Raw genomic sequence first — 22,269 nt, forward strand, 5'->3', positions numbered from 1 at the left:
ATATGTCTCGTAATAACTTCTTAAAAATCTTATGACGTAAAAGTTTTCTGAATTTTTGTCCAAGCTCTGGCAGTTAAACGCTTCCATACTTCAGGATCTTATTTCCCACTGATAAAATGTGAAACACGCTGAATTGAGCAAATGAAGGGGGGGGGGGGACCATCAATCGATCTTACATTTCCCATCAACTCAACTTCCTATTTACTCCTCTCAAGTGGGTCTGCATGCTCCCGTCATTATCTCTTGAAGTCACACGCTCTCTCCAAACTAACTTCCGTCTTCTGCAGGCAAGGTCAGACCCGGACGCTTCCGACAACGTTGTTTGTATTCATCACGTCTCCATTCACACCAAACAAGCAAACTGCGGGCCGGCGAGCAGCAGACGCAGCGCGCTGTCATCACTCTCCTCAGGTGCTCTTCGCGTGGCCCCCGCCGTTCATTCCTACCCAAACGCCTGATTGCGTGCACATCATCGCGCCATTGGTATTCTGAACCCAACCCGTCCGGCTTGATGAGATTTCCCTGCGAACGCGGGCCGCTTTCTTCTCTCAACAGGGGACCAGGAATGTCGGTTGCTCTCATCATCACACTTTGAGTGTTTTGTTGTCAATGTAAAAGAGCGGAGGCTAGGTGTGTGTGGGGGGAAGGGGAATGAATTTCAAAAATAAACATGACAATTAGGGAAGAGTGGAAGAGCGTTTTACTCTCGGGCGCTTTCCGCCTCGAGGTGTTCAGGAATACGGCTGACGCGCAGCAAACAGAGGAGGAGGAAGCGGTGGGCAGCGAGACAGATGGAGGAAGGGAGAAAGTGAGAAAATAAAAGAGAGGATGAGATGCTTGGCCGAGGGAGATGTGAGTCAAGGCGGTTCATTGTGAGCAGACTTCATGCTGTAGGTGCAAGGACGATCTCTCCTTCAGAACAGTGAACACACCACGACGCCGCGTCGGCTCGGCCCGTAGCGGCTCGCGTTACTTTATTGCAACCCGCATTGACTAATGAACATTGTTGACAATTAGAATCAGAATTCACATAAAAAACATAAAAAGTCATTTCTGTTAAACTGAAACATTATTATCCAAAAAGTCATGAAAATCTTGGGGGAAAAAATCACATATTTGTTCCCTTTATTAAGTGCTTAACTTCAAATAAAAACAGACAAAACATTATTTTTTGCAGCAGGTTTAAAAACAGCAGCGAAAGAATAGAGGAGTTGTCTTTACAGTGCTTTACGGCGAACATGCAACACATTTATGAGTTGTGGGAGAACACAGTTTCATCATATTGAATGTTTGGTTCGACCCCACTTCCTTCTGTCTTCCATGAAAATAAATCATGTTTTTTTTTTTTTTCCACCCTCTGCGCAGAATAAAAAATATCCAGGGAACGATTCTTCCTTGTTACCCAGCAGGAAAAGAGCTTTCTCTCAAGTGACCGGAGGACACCAGCTGGTGGAAGGATACAGGATGCAGTGGACGGTTTTAAACCTGCAGAAAACAGAGTAAAGAGTCACGTTTTAACGCAGGCATGTCTTGAAATATTAGTCCGCAGAATGGCTTGACTTGTAACCTGACAGTGATTCAGACCTGTGAGGATGGTGTTGAAGTAATCAGTGTAACTACAGATTAATTCATGGATGAGTTTCTCAACATCTTGCTGGGACATTGGTCCTAGAAATGTTCTTCAGGTGATAGAAGGCCGGCTTTGTAATTGTCTTTATGTGTCCCAGAATGTTCAAACCCAGATATCAGAAATATACTCAGAAATATAGTTTCTAGCAGTAATAGCTGTACCTGGGTACTGACTCTTTATTACACATCCTTTGGTTAAAAAATAATTAGCTTCTTTTTAGTTTTTATTCAACTGAAGAATTTTATGACACCCATTTGTTCTATGCATCTATCTTTGTAATGTAGAGCCATGTGTCATCTGCATAGTTATGGTAATTATCTTGTTTGCTATTATTATCTGAGCTACAAGGAGCATGTAGGGTGATAAATAGGGGTGCCCCAGGATAGAACCTTGGGGAACCCCACATGTGATTTTTGTCAACTCTGATGAAAAATTACTGGTTGACACAAAGAAGTCCCTGTGTTTAAAATAAAACTCACACCAGTCAAGTGCTGTAGCAGAGAGCCTGTTCTCCAGTGACTCCAGTAATATCCTTGTTGTCAACAGTAGCTGCATTTCTATTACAGCTACTATATGTGCAGATCTCTGTGGATTTTGTGCTTATGTCGAAAAAACACAATTTTGCAATTATGGTGTTTCCATTAAATAAGAAATTAAATTACAATCACACGCAAATAAGCTTGTTCACGTGTGATTTAATAAGTCATTAAAAGTCAGTAAATAGTTACATCCATAGCTGTTTTACGAATGAAATACAGTACAGACCAAAAGTTTGGACACTAAGTTGTGTCCAAACTTTTGGTCTGTACTTTATATTCATAAATCAGCCGTGGCGCTAACGCTCATCATCTATCAGCCAATCAGAAGAGACGTTGGTGTCTTATTCCGGTGTTGGCGTGACAAGGTCCTTATACTTGGGAGCGGCTACGTGTGCGGAGTTTTGGGGAAATTGTAGTCGGTTATTTGACATCAGCTTTTTATGAACTGAGTGATGCTGTGAGAGCTCTGGTGGAGCCAGCTGCACATCGTCCGACAGAAAACAAAAAGCAAACCGTCATCCGCTACTGCTTAAAGTCTTCTTCTGCGTTGCTTTTGTCAGTAGCAACATCGGGCTGTCGATCGCGTGACTCGTGTTACGCAATAAAAGTGTTTCCAATACTCAAAAAAAAAAAACTCATCCTAGTGCAAAAAAACGTCTTACAGAAAAACATGAAATGTTCCTAAATTGTTGTGCTTCCATTAATCAAATTTATTTTCATAATTTGAGTTTGGGCAATTCTATGTTTAATGAAACCGCAAGCTATAATTGAATGATGAGCTGAGATCCATTAATACCGGGATTGTTGTTCTTCCACAGTGTGAACCCCGATTCTAGTTCTCTTCACGATCATCAAGCATCTTCTGCAATAGTGCTTGATACATTCCCTGTGACTTTATCCTGCTCTCTAAAAGCAGTAAAGGCTTCTCCTTCACCTCAAGGCTAACATTTTCTCAAGAACATGCCATTACCGCAGCTTGGTGTGAGTGAAATTTTCCCAGTATCCCCAAATTTAGTTTTTTAAAATTTGATTTACTTCAAATAGCATGCCAGATATCAGGAAAGTACAAGCACAGCTCTGGGCGATGTTTTGTTTTTTTGCACCATAACCTTTCTGTAATGACTTGAACAATTTTAACATTAGCAAACACGAGCTGTAGGAAGTTCAACAGTTCACAGAAACAGCCTGAGTCTCTCTCACACGTTGCTAGTCTACTGTGCGCGCCCACCAAGACCACACAGCAGCCGTCTGAGGCTTCAGTGGAATTCAAAGACACTAAATACGTTCATTCAGACTGCAGGACACTGCTCACATATCTTTCTCATTTACAAATGAATGGAAGGACAGACTAACCTGGAGGGGTCCTCCTCCTTAGAAAAGCTTCCCTTTACCTCGATGCTGTTCATCTTATTCTCAAACATCCCGTAGCTCAGGGTTACCTGCAGAGAACAAATGCAAATACGCCCAGCAATAAGAGAAGGAGCAACCAAGTCGGTTTCTGTGCGTTCGGCAGGGATTGAGTGTCGCCGTACCTGCTGCGGGAGGCTTCTCTGACTTATTAGAAGCAGGTTTTCTAAATGCGAGTGGAACAAAGGACAGTGGACCATAGCGACGCCCAGCATCTTCTCGACAATAAAGCCCACGGTGCAGTCGTCCGGGAGACGGATTCTGGCCGATGTCCGCTCAAAGTGCAGGCCGCTGGAAGAGATTTTTAGAGAATTTTGAATTTTGCTCTGTTAGGTGAAAACGTACTCCCTGAAAAGTTCAACTTTTATTGTAGAGGGGCGCTTCAGGTAAATTAGCATTTTGTGGTCCATTAACTATTCATTTCTTGTATTTTAGTGCTGACCTTTTTGTTTCTTCCCACGGTACTTAGTATCTTTGGACTAATTCCCCCAACACATAGCCCTGGGCAGCCATTAGTCTCACCTCTTTGAATGCAGAATAAATTCAGTCTTGCAGACAGCTGAGATTTACCTTGGACTCCTGTTTTATGCCATTTCTTTACTTAATTTTCTTGAAATAAAAATCAAGCTGCAGGTTAACACAGCTAAAAGCAGTTGCTTTCCTGTTAGAGAACTCTCGTGTTTGCAGGAAAGTACATGATCATATTGGCTGCGCGCTTCAATGAGACATTGTTTATTTTTTTATATTCTTGTGATAATAAAGAGAAAAAGATGGCAGTCTTTGGGTCTTTTTCTAAACAGTTGATTTTCTATTAATTAATCGTCCCCAATATTTGAGTCAGAATTCAACCAGATCCCATGTTAACTACGATTGATCCCCAATGTTTTCTGCATAGACTGAAGTAAATAGTTGTGAAACTACATAAATTAGTCTTGTTTAATTAAGTTACCACTGAATGTGATAGCTGTGGCTACCAGTATCCATGGTAATTTTGTGTGAAGGAAGCTAATGTGTTTTTTCAACCACTTGTATAAAAGCCATACTGACAAACAGTTACTAAGTTTGATAGACAACATGTCATGTTTCAACCTGCCTTCGATACACGTTTCAGCCCTGGCAGCAACGTTAGCTCAGCTGCCCGTGTTCACACTCATGGTGGCGTTCATGACAGATAAGTACATTCATAGACACACACACACACACACGTTTTTTTTATATTTATCTGTACCTGGCCCAAGGAGACATCTTTTCTGCCAGCCTTCGGCTCAGGCAGAACCCGGCACCTCCCGTGGCGAACCAGAACCGCACGTTCACCTGACAGACAGCATATGGATGCACGATCAATTTAAATACAGAGAAAATATACAAATATCTCTTTTTTTAAATTTCACAGTGAAAAGGGTTTAAAAATAAATGTCTGAGAACTTCATTTTTAAACTTTAAAAAGAAGGCTCAGACCAGCACAGTGATCTAATACGTGACACATTCATCCACTACCTGCTGACAGATAATTGCATAATGAATATGATCAGAATCTGTTGTCTCATACATATCACATGTGAAAATGGGAAAAATACAAAGGTTTATCTTCAAATAACCCCTTTACCACTCATCAGATTCACAAGAAATTATACAGATTAGAAAAGGAGCTCCGCCTTAATTTCATCAATTAGGACTATTTTAAAACTATTACATAAATTTGCGCTCTCTCTCACATTAGAGCTGTGGTACATCAGAGGAAATGTACGTCTGTCTCTGTCAATGGATCAAGAATTGTTCTGTGATATCAAAGAAGGTTCTATGTTAACATATAACTTGTCTGTTAAGATGTTTTTGATTGAAATAGCTTTTGATTTTACTACATGTGACCACTTAATGCTGCAGTTTCAAAGAATGACCGTTTGCAGTTCTTTATAATCCATAAAATGTTTAGAAAATATGCTGTATATAATAATTTGGAACAGTGCATTTTGAGTTTTTTATTTTTGAAAATAATTACTGTTCTCATGGGGAGCTATGTTCAGTAAAATTTGATTTATACTGTAATAGTTCATGACTTGAAAATTATACTGACCATCATTTGCAGTGACCATTTAGGAAAATCTGAGAAAATATCACTTGAATAATAATTTGGATCACGGTGTATAAAGCTCAACACAGCAATATTAGGCCTGCAGACGGACATTTCTCTTCTTAGAGCTCTTCTTAGAGCATTTTAAGTTTTCCCCCTTTGTTCTGTTTTACATATTCCACTTTCTTTTCTTTATCCTGTTCATTTAACTTGTATTTAAAATTTTCTACAGACAGATTTACAGACAGGTCCATTATAAGTTATTTATGTATTAGTTAGTTTTTAATTATAGCTTTAAACCTACAAACAACAACATCCAAGTAACCATTTGGACTAAAGCTTTTTAGATTTTGTCAATGCATTCACTTCAAGTGTTAAGTTCATTACATTTAAATTCACCCATCCATTGGCTGTAGGGTCATGGGAGCAAATCGATGGAACCAGATTCTTTTTTTTCCACAGATTATTTTTCTCTCATTACACTGTTACAAAATGGTTACAATTTTAACAAATATTTAACAAACATATTTTGTAAAAGTTGCATACTGCGGCTTTCGGGAGTAAAGTTCAATTCATCCTCTGAACACTTAAAAAGTACAACAAAGCTTGGCCGTCCGCCAAGGCTGAACATACACCCAGAGCTAAATTGAAACGGTTTCAGCTAGACATATTCATGTTCGAATGGCCTAGTCAAAGTCCACCCTAAACCACTAGGAAATAGCTGTGCACTCTTTTATTTATAATGGCATCTTTTTCCTTCAAAGTTATGAAGGACTCTGAGTTTGTCTTTTACCGTAAATCCTAATAAAGTTCAGATTGTAATCAGCCAAAATGTAAACTTCCAGGAATATGAGTGCTACTGCTGGCACCGTATACGTTCAGAAATGCAATACTTTCTGTGGATTACTTTCACTGAATTTTAAACTGCTTACACCATTCCTTTAAGTCTAGCCCCTATTTTAATTTGGTTGTTTCTTTATTTTCCTCTGCTTTCTTTTTTTTCCCCTCATTCCTTCTTTTATCCCGCTGCTGCTTCTTAATAGTGCCAGGAAATCGAAGAGACGTACATCCAAATACCAAAAAAAAAAAAGATAGAGAGAGAGAAGGAAGGGGTAGAGGGAGAGGAGCCTGACATTTGTCTTTATTTTTTCCTCCAGAGAATGAGGAGCTAAAGAAGGAAGGGAAGAGAGGGAGCAGGAGAGTAACAGGAAGCAAAGACTAATAAAGATCTGTTTCCAATATAAATGGATGCAATCAGAGCTGAGAATGTGACACCAAAGAGATGAAGAGAGCAATTTCCAGATATGAACAAGAGATTGAAAAGTGCAGAGAGCTTACTGAAATCATGATGCACTTAAACGCAACATAGGCATTAATTCTGTTAGCTTGTGGACGAATTTGCGCATACAAACACACACACTCTCACACGTGCACACACACACACACATACACTCAGACATGAATAGATCTACGCTCATTACTATCCTGACACCCAGCACCTGTTGTGTGTTTAAAGAGACCTCATTGTTTGTGTGCAGCGCTGCTTTTGTGTGTATTCAAATCAGACACCAATCACTCAAAAATGCTCCCCAGCTGAGCCGATGTCACAAACACAAATTATTTGGATTCCTCTTCTCTGGTGCCCGGTGGCTAAACTCATGGATTTTGAATGACTGCTATAAATATTTAAATATTTTAAAGAAATTACGTACCATGACTAAAGTTCATAAAACCATGGCAGGATTTTTCAGACTATTGAGCCGACCGGAATAAAAGAGCCACGCACTCAAACTGCATATCGCTTACGCCATGTTGAACTGTTGAAAGATTTTTGTTTTACTTTTAGTGAAATTCTTACTGGTAATATACACAATAAAGCAACATAGATTCTTTTTTTTGTGTCTCATGGCTGCTCAAAATAAACTACAGTAGCCAACAGGGAAAAGTCAGTGATCTTCACACTAAAACCACGAAAGTCGTCTTTTTCTGCGTCTGAATTAAACAGCCTGAGCGTTACTTTGTGACACATTTTGTCGGTCTCTCTTTTTTGTTGCCGCTCTCAATGTCCCGTTGGTCTCTAAACAGATTTGTTGTTGTGCCGACTGTCCTCTTCACCACGCCGCAGTCCAGCCTTTGGTAAAAAGTCGTCTATTAGCAGCAACGCAGTGTTCAAAGTAGCAGTTTGTGGTTCGGAAATTACGGTATTTATGTGTTTAACTATTTATACTATGTTACAGTGGTTAGCATACATCTGCTAATCCGCCAAACTTTCAGCATTTTATTGATTTTCAACAGGGCTAAAAGGCCTTTAATTAGGTTACAGACATAAGTATGTCTTGCTCAGGATCAAGATAAAACACAAAAAGCAACATAAAACCAAGTAGTACATAGACTGTCATTATTAGTTATTCTCTCATCCACTGAATTATGTTGGAAAATGTTTTCCCAGGCTTGAGTTTTATTCATTCTTGCTGTAACACTTAGCTAATGTTAATAATTAGTGGAAATAACCTTTTAGCTAGCTGTGCCCACCACTGCTATGTTGCCTAGACAATTTGTGACAAACCTTCAAAAGTTTTTTTTTCTATTTCAATACATATTTCCTACATACAAGATGCTATTGACTTATGTACTTATGTATCTATTTAAAATAAATATATTTTTAGTCTTGGTCACCTTCATTTTTTAATGAATTACTACAACATGGCAAAGGTATTAAAGTTTCATGGCTGAAATCCATCCATTTTCTGGTCATCCTTTATCCCTAATGGGGTCAGGAGGGTTGTTGGTGTTTATCTCCAGCTATGTTCTGAGCGAGAGGCGGGTTCACCCTGGACAGGTCACCAGTCTGTCGCAGGGCAACACAGAGACATACAGGACACACAACCATTCACACACACACTCACACCTAGGGAGAATTTAGAGAAACCAATTAACCTGACAGTCATGTTTTTGGCCTGTGGGAGGAAGCCGGAGAACCCAGAGAGAACCCACCATGCACAGGGAGAACATGCAAACTCCATGCAGAAAGACCCCGGACCAGGAATCGAACCCAGGACCTTCTTGCTGCAAGGCAACAACTCTACCAACTGCGCCACTGTGCAGCCTGCATTGAAATTCAATAAATAAAAAAAGGCAAAGAGCACAGTAAACAGTCAGCATACCGTTTTATTTCCGTCCAGCAGTTGGTGAGCAGTGATGGGTTTGTCCAGACTCGGCTTGCCCACGTAGATGTCGCCCTCCTGGGGGAACGTTGACAGCAGAGAGAGGAGACCCTCAGGGTTCACGTAGTTATCGTCGTCTACGTGGCAAAACCACCTGAAGAAAAGCAGAACGAAGGGGGAAAAAAACTTACACCTTTTTGGGAATTTGCAGCCAGGCACATTGACGCTTTCAAAAGTGCTTTTTCACTATGTTGGCTCATTCTTGCAGCACCACCAAGAAGACAATGTGCAACAGCTAAACCAAGTAATGACTGAAGTCAACAGTAAAACTTTATAGTAGATTTTTTGTTACTGCTTTGCATTTATTGTTTTAAGCTTAAACTGACATTGTGTGAACACTATGGAGCCGTTGATTTGTATGCTAGGGATCCTTGAGTGTTAGAAGAGTTGCTGCCTTGAGAGTGTTATTGGAGCAGTTAGTTTGTCTCCTATTCATCTTGAGGAAAAACAGAACATAAGCATCATAATCCATCTCCAGTTAGTGCCTCATTTATTCCTCTGTGATTCTGACCAGAGAACCATGTGAAGACCTCAGCAGACTTCAGTACTGTAAAGAGAAAACTCACACCAAAACACACTAAGAGTTATTTTGCACAATATTTTATCTAACTCTGTTTATAGAAGATGGATTATAAATTCCAGAAACAAGAGGCGTGGCTATAAATCTCAAAATGGCTGCTTTAATCTGTTGTGGGACTGTTATTATTATACATATTTTTCTTTGCTTTTTGCAGTTTGAAGAGATAAAACATTTCTGTTGAATTCAGACATCAACACTAGTTCCCTTAAAGTTAAAATTTGATATCACTGTGCCAATTAGACACATACATTCATCATGGAGTTGAATGTCATGTAATTTATGGGTCTTAAAGTCATTAATCATAATGCTGCCAAGACGTCGACTGATTTTACGGAACAGTAATTGGGAACACAAGTTTCCAAAGCCTAATCCAATCAGGGTCAAGAATATACATACAGACTCAAATGTGTCCTTGAATATACTAATATTTGGTTAAATGTCCCTACAACTAATTCACACAAGCCGTGTCTGGATTTTTTTTAAACCATCAAGAACGTTCTTCAATAATTCTGGCTGCATATTAAATGTGTTTAAAAAAAATCTTTTTTTTTCTCTCATTGAAAAATCCAGAGCTGGAACCTTTGTATTCATTTGTTCCTGGTATAACCGGACAAGCTGACGCACAAGCAACATTTGCAAACAAAAGAAATTGACAACAAAGTTAATCCTCTGTGAGCCAAGAGAAGCGCTTAATTTTTGCTTCAAAATATTATCCAATGGGACGCCGGAAAAGACTGTGTTTGTGTGCAAGTTGTGCTCAGAGGAATTAGCTTATCGCCGGAGATACCATCCCAATGCTAAACATGTAGCAGCGAACACAGACGTCTCCAATGTCAGCGTCCACATTTCAAAAGAAGTATGTTTTTCAAAGGCGTTCCATGAACGATGGGTATAAAACTTTGCACCAGTCTGATGGTTGAAGAACCTAAATAACAGCGTAAAAACAATAAATATCTTTGTTGTTGAGCTCATATGTCTACTTATTCAACAGTTTAGTAGCACAAAAGGTTTCTGAATTGAAAGTGTTGCTTATTTGGTTGATACATGGTTTTCAATTCAAATGGGAATAATTGCGATTAATTAATTACAGACCTTGCAATTAACGCCATTAAAGATTTTAATCGAATCTCCACCACTAGTTCAAACACATAATTACAAACCTAAAACAAACGTGATATTGAAAATGAGTGTATGTAAATGTGTAAACGAAGCTAAATTTACATATAAAAATAGATTTTAGCAAAATCCTAACTCTGTTTCAAACAGCCACATTCTTCCTAACCTCCATCTCCTCTAATGATAATACAAGAAAGACATTTTGACTTTGGTTTTATTCTCTCTTACTAAAAATTAGCATAAATTGTTGGACTTCAGAAACCTGCGTGGAAAACTTGAGCAGCATTTCTTCTTCGTGTCATTTTTTCAACAGAATGTGGGGAGGCCTGACTACAAAAAGTAGAAAAACCTGTTTTAATTTAATGATGCATCGATGTACAAGTGGAGCTCATAACACTTTCCTCCCTCCAAGTGTTGGTAAATGAGTTTGGACCGTCACAAAAGCTCTGGAAGGACATAGGATATTTTTTTGCAGAGTGGCTCTCGCTATAAAGCTATTTTTGTACCAGGTTTCCTTCTCTCATCCAAGCATAATGTTTCCGCCGTGTTAAATCCAGCAATCAAGCAGCTTGATGTACTTCTCCCATCCCAATTAGTGGACATAATGGCAGAGCCCCTTTTTTTCAGACCAACAACACGTCATCCATAACATCAGAGTCCAAGTAACAAATCTGTTGGTTCCAAATAAAAATCGTGTCTTCTTTTCTCCCCCCTCTGCCATACGATTGGCCAACGAGGGCTGTTTTCCAAACTAAACAGCTTTAGTCTCCACTTCCACTGGACTTCAGTGAAACCGGTGGATGTTTACTCAGTTTGGGTTGGAATCGGGCTGGGGGAGAAAAGAAACCAACAAACAAATCCTTAATTTTCTCTGCCGTCATCATAACGAGACAGTTAATCAGGGCCTTGGTCACACAACCAAGCACAAGCTGTTGAATTTTTACTGTATTTTCAACGAATAAAACATATATTTTACACTGCCAGTATACTGTCGAGGAGCCTTTATTTATATGTGTGCTATTTAATGCAAATTTAGGCTGGCAACAAGCAAAACACTGCCGTGTCGCCGAAGATATTCAAATCTACATCCGGCAGCAGGATTTTATTGTTCTAATGTTGAGCTGTTTTGGGTGAACAAAATGAAAAACAAGGCTCTTGAAGCAAATAGAAAGTGTATAGTATGAATTAAAACATCATGTAAGAGCTACTTTATGGGTATAAGAAAAACAACACCAGGGCTTTGGACAAAACGTGAAAAAAATTATTTGTTACTTTAGAGATGTCTTTTGTCTTTGTTAAGGAAAGAAATACTATCCAAAGCAACCATGTCCTATGTGAGAACATATTTTCCCCAAATTTCACAACTAATCACCAGCCACACACACACACACACACACACACAGGCCTGTGGAATCAGGAAATCGCTTACATAGAACCTGTATGACAACTAAGATAACAAAAGACCAAAACATCATAACTCGACATAAAAAATTCAAGAACAGATGATAATGGCATTTATTGGCCTAACAATTTGTACAAAGTCATTCCTATAGTTTGGGGCTTCAGTACTCTCGTCTTTAAATGAACTGGGAGCAGTCTGGCATGTGGTCTGCAGTGCGTCTTACCTCTTGTTTGAGGCCATGAAGCCGTCGTACTCGACGGACATCTTGCAGGACAGAGCCTGTTGGCTGTGATCTGACTGACACCCTGTTGCCACCATGTTATAACCTGGACAGCAGAGGAAGAAATAATCACTTAAAAAAAAAACAATTAGAGGAAAGCTATAGTAAAGATGTGTTCAAAAGGAGAAAAGTGGAAATAAAAATAATGTGATTACTTGAACAGCGAATAAGAAGTTAGATGAAGAAACAATGAAACGTGTGTTTGGCACAAGCGCCTCGGACAAAATGCCACCCCGCATTCGGGCTTCAGCTTTTTCATAAAACCTCTCCACATGATTTTGAGGCCCCAGCGGCAGTGATCTGCTTCCATTTACTCGCAGTCAGTCGCTGATTTAGGGTGATGAGGTCTGGCCTGGCACTTTGTGTTTAAATTGACCATCCATTAGCTGTCATATCAGCCGGCGGAATAGACTAGAAATGAGAAGCTGGCTGGAGACGAGGAGCCTGTTTCGAGCATTACAGCGGATGTCAAGCGGTAAATCTCCCTCAGCATCATCGCGAGCAGCAAATGTGCGAGAGCAGACCGCAAGGTTGTAGGTTTTGAGGGGGACGCTGTGTACATGCAGGAGGATGTCCTTCAAATTCGGACTGACGTGCCTCTCTGTGCCTCTCTGTGCCTGTCATGCTGAAAGAAGTAAATGTCTGCTCAGTCCATTGGTGTGAAGATGATTTATGTGGGAAAAACACTGAAAGGAGATAAGCAGATATGATAGATAGATGTGCCGTAGAACATCGAGGGCTTCAAGGCACTTTGGGGTCTGCAACCTGCGGCTACATGTGGCTCTCTGGCCCCTCCACTGCGACTCTTATGGGCGCAGTGAGAAATGGTCATTTTAGCAGTTTTTCCATGAGTTCTTATGCAAAATGTTCGTCTGGAGACTTTTTAAAGTAACTAGCTTCTATTATGCTACATATCATTCTTCATTTTTCATATTTATGCAAAAGGCTCGCCTCATTCAACAAAATATTTTTTTTTCTCTTGTGATAAAAGGGACGTTTTGTTCTGAAATCTGAAAAAGAAAAAAAAAACAATCTTACCTTAATTTTCACAGCTATCATAAAACATTTTATGTAGTACATGTTTAGCAAATCTTTTCTTGCAGCTCCAGGTGAGTTTTATCTTGTTGCAGTGAAGGCTCTTTGAATGGAAAGGTTTGCTGAGCCCTGATCCAGAGAGACTCTATATGTACAGTGCCCTGTGAATGTATCTATCAATCTTGCATTTCAAATTGTATGTCTTTCAATGGGATTGTCATAGAACAACACAAAATAATCTGTAATTGCGAAGTGGAAGGTAACTACAAAGAAAACAGCAAACTATTTGGTGTTAATTTGTATTCAGCCCCTTTACCATAACCCCTCTAAATAAAACCCAGTCCATCTTCAGACACCACCTTACAGGTGAATAATCATAGAAACAATTAGTAGCCATGGTAACTCAAGAGCTGCACAGATACAAACTTCAGTTTCTATAGACAGGACTTTTAAGGGCCTTGTACATAGGAGACAAATATGAAAGGGCAGGGGTGAGAGTAAAGCTGAGAGAAAGCTATAAGAAGTCATATTTGAAGTTTGCTAAGCATGTGATCAACATGTATTGAGTCAAGATCAGAATTTCCAAGTCCAAGAACAAAACCAGAAACTTCACAGAACAAAACCAGAAACTTCACAGAACAAAACCAGAAACTTCACAGAACAAAACCAGACCTTCCAACACCAATCCATCCAAGACCAGAACTTTCAAGTCCAAGACCAAGGCAAACTGTTTAGAGTTCAATAATTTTTTTTAGCAACACAAAATGCAAAAGTGAATTGAAAAAGGGTTCATGATTCAACTAAACCATTTTTTTAAAGTAAATTAATAATTGCTATCAGAAATTAATAAGTTACTAATGGCAGCCACATAATGATACACAATTTCTAACCTTCATCAACTTACATTGTCCAAGAGGTGAATGATAAATTTGGAAAACCAGTGAGAGAGTAATAAAGATTTTCTACGTCTCACATGGAGTTAAGACCAGTTCTTGACTCCATGGACCTCACAGTCCAAGGTGTGCAATGGCCCAGTCAAAGTCCAGATCTATATCCAATTGAGAATCGGTTGACTTTTCAGACTTTTATTTGCAAAAAATGTAAAAACCAGTGTTGTTTTTCCTTCCACTTTGAAAATTATGCATTACTTTGTTTTGGCCTGCTTATCAAGTGGCACAATCTGTAGAGTTGATGGTGTATGAATACTTTTGAGAGGCAGTGTAGATGTTTATTAAAGTGCGTCTCATAAAACTGCGTTAATAATACTGTAACTACTTACCCTTTGAACTTAATTCTTCATCCTCTTTGTCTGTGAAAATGAAAGTCTAAAAAAAGAACAAAACACAAACACATTCCTTTAATTACCACGAGTCATTCTCTGTTTTCTTCTACCACATATTCTAATTAGGGGACAATTATCAACGCTGTTATATTTCAAGATATGCTACCTCCTTTACATGAAGCCAATTTGGTGAAATATTAATATTGTTCCCCAACTTCAGGTTGAATAATGAACAGCACGACAACACATATGCAGAAGCACACACAGTCGAAGAGGCTCTATGAAGCATCACTCGACTGAATCAGTCTAATGTTTACCAGCTAATAAACCGTAAATCACATATTGAGATTCCTCCTTACTTCCCTCGTTTGCACCCAACCAGACAGACAGACGGCTGCAGGAATCAAACTGCGCTGCAATACTGCCATCTGGTGGTGCAAAACCCCCCGGAAAGGAAGAAACTTCAGAACAAGTGGATTTCATCATCAGGGTAATCTTTTTAATACTAAATACCGTTGTGTTTGTAACAGTAATTAAGTTTAAGACAAATGTACGTACATTGCACAAAAGAAGTTTTTAGGTTTTTTTTATGTTTACATGGTTTGGTTTTGTTTACTTTCAGTATAAAACACTATACAAACTATATTTTTACCTGATTTATTTTATTTCATTTCATTTTTAAATATTGCAATAAAAACTGAGAAGCTTGTCATGTGATATTTGTTCAACAACTACTTAACAAAAAACACCATTGTCTTGATCTATCAGATTTCCTAGACATTTAAGAGGTTCTACAATTATTATGCAGTTTTGTGTGCGTGTTTTTGTTTGTTTGTTTGTTTTGTCTTTTCTTTTACATAATTCAAAACTGATCTGGCGTGAAAGGGAAAAGTGGAAACTTTAAGGTGTGCAGGACTCAGAAACTGATGAGGCTTGCTTCGAGGGTTTGGGGAAATGACTCCATTTGCAGAGTTCATCAAGCTGAACCGTTTGGTTTGTTCGTCTGTCTCTGCCAGGAGGGCAATAAATAACCTCAGAGTGAGACAAATCACCTGTTAGATAAGAGGGGAATAAACACTAACTAATGTTTTATTCAAAGGGCCTTAATTAATGTTTTGGCTCCAGTAGAAGCACCTTAAATATTCAGTTCCAGTTTTGTTGAAGAAGGTTTTGCCCAGGGTTAAAGGATGTTGATGAAAGAATTAGATGAAGTAACAATTGAATATTATGATTATTATTAGCAATACTACTTGATAAAACATTACAAATTTTTAAATCATGAGTTTTGATTAGGAATGCATGATATATTGCCGCTAACATTTGAACATTTAACATTTTGGTATCGATCCAATAAATAAAACCCGTCTGATGTGACCAACCAATATTTATTTTTATCTTGTTGCCGTCTGTTTCTGGTCTTTTTTTCCTCCAAAGGTGTCGAAACAGTGGTGAAAAATATATATGTATAATATCTGAAAATATCATCTACGAAACCGATATTGACATCAGATGTTCTTATTGGCACAAATTTTTATATTGGTGCATCCCAAGTTTTGACACCTGAATCTTTGGATAATGCAACAAATGACAAAAATAACATCAATATATTGCTGTTATTCCCAGTAAGAAATGCTGTAAAACTTAAAAAAATCCCTAATTCATAAACTGTGTTTGCGATATGAAAATGTTCTGATGGTGATAGAAAGAAAATAACAAAGCTTTTTTGCCATTCACATGAAGAGTTTTACTGCTTTGAACTAGCTTCTGGTTGATATTTCCAAAACAAACACCCTCCAAATAGAATATTAATGTAAGTACACATGCATTAACTTCAGTTGAGGTTGCAAACTCTCTTAATATATATTTATATATATATATATATATATATATATATATATATATATATATATATATATATATATATATATATATATATATATATATATATATATATATATATATATAGCTTCATCATTAGTTGAAATATTCATATTGAAATGAGTAAATATGGTAAAAGCCACAATAATTAGTCTTATTTGAACATTGTAGAATAACTCACTCCAGGTTTAACCAGCTGCTTATATTGACCTTTTCACTTTGGTCACAATCTAAAGTGGAACTAAATCCTTACAAATACTCTTTTGTGTGTGTGTGTGTGTGTGTGTGTGTGTGTGTGTGTGTGTGGGCATGGTCGTGTGTGTTTGTGTATTTTTACTAATAGTTTAAAGGTTTTATACATCTATGATGTAGCTACAAATAACTACTGTCCAGCATAGAAAAGTTTTAATGTTTCTGAACATGTAAGACTTTTTAAAGAAATGGCTAAATGGAGTCCAGACTCCCTGAAACATTGAAATTGACTTTTAATTTAACTCTGAGGTAAAAGAACAGAAACTAAACATCAACTTTAGCATTTAGCATCATCAGCCACACCTCCTGTGGTATCCAACCCACAGGCCATGCCGCCCTGGCAGAAAGCCATATCATCCATTGATAAACTGAACAGAAGAATCCACTGATTTAACAGTCTACATTTTGTACATCTTACTTTTTTGGTCTATTTTAACCAGGCTAACTAAATTGGACTGTCTATTATATTGTGAATTAAACTCTGAATGGGTGACAAACACTTTACTATGCCAGATTTTTTTTATGTTTATTTTTTCTCTCATGATCATTAATGAAAAATTTAAATGCCGATGATCACATGATTCCAGACCATCCACTGTGACTATGTGCCTGTGTGTTTATTACAATTTATTGCTACTTTCAGTACAAGAGTTAAATCCTCTATTGAACACACCATTTGCTGTATTATTAAAAGTTAAAGAAACTTTCATTTTAATCCTCTTTCTTCTTCCAAGCAATGTCAGTCAGTCATTTGTGGATTCTCAGTGTTATACAATTTTAATAAGAGCGAGACTCTTCTCTGCCTCATTCGTCGTCCCAGAAGATCTTTTCCAAACTTGATTCGATCCCTCTCTGTCACTTCTTGGTCAGTTAAGCTGAGCAAAGGAAGAGGACTAATAAGACAACTTTTCATCTCGACTAATTCCCCCACAGCTCACAAAATGTTGGCCTGCAGTGCCTTGTAAAAAGAGTCAGGCACACACCATCATTCTTGGATTTAAAAAGAAAAATGGTGATGAGTTTCAGTGATAGCGTTACTGTCCAGCAAGTTAATGACTCAAACACAATGACTACATTTGATTTCTACATTTGTAGAAATCAAATGTAGAAATGTTGATTTCTACATTTGTAGAAATCAAATGTAGAAATGTTGATTTCTACATTTGTAGAAATCAAATGTAGAAATGTTGATTTCTACATTTGTAGAAATCAAATGTAGAAATGTTGATTTCTACATTTGTAGAAATCAAATGTAGAATGTTGATTTCACATTTGTAGAAATCAAATGTAGAAATGTTGATTTCTACATTTGTAGAAATCAAATGTAGAAATGTTGATTTCTACATTTGTAGAAATCAAATGTAGAAATGTTGATTTCTACATTTGTAGAAATCAAATGTAGAAATGTTGATTTCTACATTTGTAGAAATCAAATGTAGAAATGTTGATTTCTACATTTGTAGAAATCAAATGTAGAAATGTTGATTTCTACATTTGTAGAAATCAAATGTAGAACTGTTGATTTCTACATTTGTAGAAATCAAATGTAGAAATGTTGATTTCTACATTTGTAGAAATCAAATGTAGAAATGTTGATTTCTACATTTGTAGAAATCAAATGTAGAAATGTTGATTTCTACATGTGTAGAAATCAAATGTAGAAATGTTGATTTCTACATTTGTAGAAATCAAATGTAGAAATGTTGATTTCTACATTTGTAGAAATCAAATGTAGAAATGTTGATTTCTACATTTGTAGAAATCAAATGTAGAAATGTTGATTTCTACATTTGTAGAAATCAAATGTAGAAATGTTGATTTCTACATTTGTAGAAATCAATTTCTACATTGATTTTAAAATGTAGAAATAAACCTTACAGACACTGATCTCCCCAACATTAGCCTGATGAAAACACATAGTGCGGTTTTATAGCACAATCAAGTAAATATGTTACCTTCAGTTGTTCTAAAGATGCTGCATTCATCAAATATAACTTACAAGAAATTTGACTTATTAATCGGACGTCTTGAAATTGGGCCTCTGTCTCTTTAAGAAGCTCCTGCTCTTTCTGAAACGTCGCCTTCAGGAAGTCATCAATCACAACAAAGTTCCACTATGTGTTTACAAACAGTCTGAGTGTTGGACTGTTACGCCAGGTGTTTGCTAATTTCTCCGGGCTAGTCTGAAGGAGCTGACTGAGGAAATAACATTATAACCTAATATAAAACTTAAAAACGGTACAGCATAGTAAAAATACTTCCAAAAGAACATTTTAAAAAACTAAAACGTTACTGGAGTAAATGTAAATGAGTAAATGTAACTATTTACTACCCAATTCATAAACATTTGTACATACATATGTACACAGGGAGCCTCTATAATGACCTTTCACCCTGCTTCTTTGCTACTAACAGGGTGTTAAATATGACGAGGTTCATTCTGTTCTGCAATCTGTGTCTCTGCTTCCTGTTCTGTGACCAGTTTCCGTTTCAGTATTGTTAACAGAGCCGCTGCGCGGCGGCTGCTTCCCCTCAGCCGAGGCAGGCTGCCTGCAGAGCTTCCTGCGTCTCTGTGAACGCTCTGCCGGTGCAGCGCTGCATGTTGTGTGCGTTCCCGTGACTACATGTGGCCTGGTTTGAAAATGTAAACAGTATTTGAGAAACAGTTAACTTTTGGAGGTAAACTGGGGGAAGATTAAAAGGATTAAAACATCAATTTCCAAGGATTAAAAATAATAATAAAAAAAAACTTAATGCTGTTTTTTGTTCAAAAAGAGGAAGTTACTGTCTCTTGAAAAAAGACTAATCATGGTAAAGTTGGGTTGTGTTACTTGTAATCTTTAGTAAAGTGCTATAACTGCAGAACAAACACAACAAATGGAAGGACATTTTGACAGAGGCTCTGGGTTTTGCACCATATCATGTCTATGTTATTTATTAAGCTGGAATAAAATCCATTGCTGAATTTTTTTTTTTTTTTGAGAAATTTCCCTTCAGGCCCTTTTAACAGGTTTTAACAACATCAAGCCCTTCTAAATGTGTAAAAGTCTCAATAAAACTGAAAAATCAAACTTCTAACCCTATGGGAATGTACTGAGTGAACACAAAGATACTTTAAAAAACGTAACTGTTATAAATTTGAGAGTATCACTCTGCACTGCAAAAACACCAAATCTCACTAAATATTTTTGGCCTAGTTTCAAGCTAATATCTCGTTGAAATAAAACGAAAATAACTTGCAAGTAGCTCTTCAGCACAATGTTTTAAGTTTGTCTTAAGTCAACAATGCCTTAATATTGATGAAAAGTTACTATAAGTGAAGTTATCTGCCAGAGGAACAAGAGTATAAGATATTTTTAGCTTATGGGGAGAATTTGAAAACATAAAAACTGGAACATTAAAGAAAAAAGTTTTTATTTTTCTACATCTCCAAAGCAAAAACTAAGTGGAACTTTTGATACTTTAAAAAGCTAAATGAAAATAACTCAAATAAAATAACTTTTGTTCTCATATGCGTTTTATTGCTTTCATTGTCATCTTTTATTTATTTTTGGCATATTTTGAACGTTCATTGATTTTACCTGTACCTTGTTTTAAAGTCCTTTATAAATAAAGTAGTAGTAATAGTAGGTAGTAATAGTAATAATTTGCGAAATAATAAAATCAGGCAACAGAAACATTTTTCTTTCAATATAAAATTGATAAAGCTTTAACAAAAACTGCAGGTGTTTGTGTCTGTGTCTGGTGGATTTTTTTTGTTAAAATATGTTTGTTCTCCAGTCAGTGAAGTTACTCACAGTCCTACTCAAGTAACAGTAGTGACACTTTATCATGACGTTACTCAAATTAAAGTAAAAAGCACAGCATAGTAAAGTTACTCTTATAAGTACTTTTTTCCCCAGTAAACATAGCTCTGATGGATCGAAAAAAGTTCAGCTCAGCAGTAAAGATACATTATTGTAAAATCAACCTATTATATCTTCTATATCAATGTGTACTAATTTAATAAGGTGGCAGTCATTTTAGGCGACATTATTGCAGATCTCCTGTAAGGTGGTCGTGCTTTTGGCTGAGAAGTGATACAGACACTCACGTGCGCCTTGGTCCTTGAGATCCAAGTGTCCAAAAGGAGCGCGAGACGCGTCTTGTGGAACCTCGCGGTGGTTTTTACAGCCACGTAAATGTCATCCAGTCTGAGTTTGGGCTGCGTGGCGTGGACGCGCTTAGCCCCCGACTCTCCTCCGTTATTTTCACTAAGTGTGGATTCTCTTACGCCGCCGTTGATGCTGTTACTGCTGCTGTTGTTATAAACCGAGCTGTGTGCGTAGGGAACCTGCCGGATGGACCCATGGCGCGCGCCGGCCGACTGGCGGTGAGCCACGTTTGATTTGGTAAAGCTGCTGATGCGTAATTGAAAATCCACGAAGACAACGATGAAAAATGTAAAAATCAGAACAACCAGGCTCCTACGGGTCCACCTATTGCGCATGGTGCACCCAAAAAATAAAATAAAAATATTTTTTAAAAATCCTCAAAGATATTAAACCATTATAAACAAAAAAAAATTAAGTCCTCAAAGATGCTAAACTATTATAACTCAGTTTTTCTCATTTTAATCCAAATGTTTTCGGACTGAATTTGTAGCGGTTCCTCTTCCATCAGTGTGTCTTCTTCCTTCTTTACCGTCACAGTTCCTTTTATGCTCTCAACTCTTCTGACGGTTTCATGATAATCAGAGCGATTAAATAATACTGATCTTTTTCTCTTTTCTGTGGGGGGGTGGAGGACGATTTAAAAGAAAAATTCATTGAATAAATACAATTTCTCTGTCTTTAGAGTCAGAGCCTTGCTCATAACGCCGACTGGCACTGTAGCGTCACGCAGGATGGAAGCACCTGAGAGGGGACTTCCTTTCTGTGCTTTCAAAGTAAAGTTTTACTAAAAACTTCCGGTTAGCCTGGCAGAGTAAATTGCATTCTCTTTTTATTAACACATAACTTTAATAATTGATTCAAAGAAAATCTGTAGGATATTTTATTTCTAGTCACATAATCACATTATGTACATTCAAAAATGCAGTTGCACATTCCTTGAATCTGAATTTCTATAAACAAAAGAAGGTTATCCTGTAACAAGTAGTATTACAGTAAATCAAAATTTACCTCAGACTGAAGACTCTCTGTTGTTGTAAACAGTCTCATAAGGGAAATGTTCAGAGTTGTCTGTATTGTTCAACATTTTATGAACAATCCCTGTTTGCTCAATCATCTGTCAAAGTTGCAGTGCCGTCCCCCAGAACGTCGTCCGTCTTTAACAATTTATGAATACGTCCATTTAGGAAGACAGGAAAGAAGAAACCAGTATTGAGAAAAAACTATAAAAAGTTTTTTATTGCTAAAAAACTTTTTTCCCCAGAGACGCCCGGGGAACACCCTGGGCCAAAAAGTTTTTTATTGCTAAAAAACTTTTTATGGCTAAAACAAAAGGAAAAACTATGTGTACTCTATAGCCTCTTATGCCAAATCATTCTTCAAGAACCTTGGGGTAAATTTTTCTCTGGCTTTACCTTAGAT

At 37.5% G+C, this 22,269-nt stretch overlaps 1 protein-coding gene across 1 annotated transcript; it reads right to left on the bottom strand.

Moving 5' to 3' along the window:
* Positions 1 to 931: 931 nt before the first annotated feature.
* mfng (MFNG O-fucosylpeptide 3-beta-N-acetylglucosaminyltransferase) lies at positions 932 to 21,561 on the bottom strand. Its single transcript, XM_044115622.1, has 8 exons — positions 20,790 to 21,561; positions 14,564 to 14,609; positions 12,193 to 12,295; positions 8,812 to 8,965; positions 4,805 to 4,890; positions 3,702 to 3,867; positions 3,523 to 3,608; positions 932 to 1,485 (listed from the first exon to the last, which is right to left on the bottom strand). Exons 1-8 carry the CDS (start codon positions 21,183 to 21,185, stop codon positions 1,425 to 1,427), a joined length of 1,098 nt encoding a protein of 365 aa, XP_043971557.1. The 5' UTR covers positions 21,186 to 21,561; the 3' UTR covers positions 932 to 1,424.
* Positions 21,562 to 22,269: the final 708 nt, after the last annotated feature.

This window comes from Gambusia affinis, linkage group LG04 (genome assembly GCF_019740435.1).
Source record: "Gambusia affinis linkage group LG04, SWU_Gaff_1.0, whole genome shotgun sequence".
Classification (NCBI taxonomy): domain Eukaryota; kingdom Metazoa; phylum Chordata; class Actinopteri; order Cyprinodontiformes; family Poeciliidae; genus Gambusia; species Gambusia affinis.

Coding starts and splice junctions, on each gene's coding strand:
- mfng (XM_044115622.1), bottom strand. CDS start 21,185: ATGCGCAATAGGTGGACCCGTAGGAGCCTGGTTGTTCTGATTTTTACA. Junction 4,891..8,811: donor TGCTGGACGGAAATAAAACG/GTATGCTGACTG, acceptor GCTGTCTGTCAG/GTGAACGTGCGGTTCTGGTT. Junction 1,486..3,522: donor AAGGAGGAGGACCCCTCCAG/GTTAGTCTGTCC, acceptor TGTTTTCTGCAG/GTTTAAAACCGTCCACTGCA.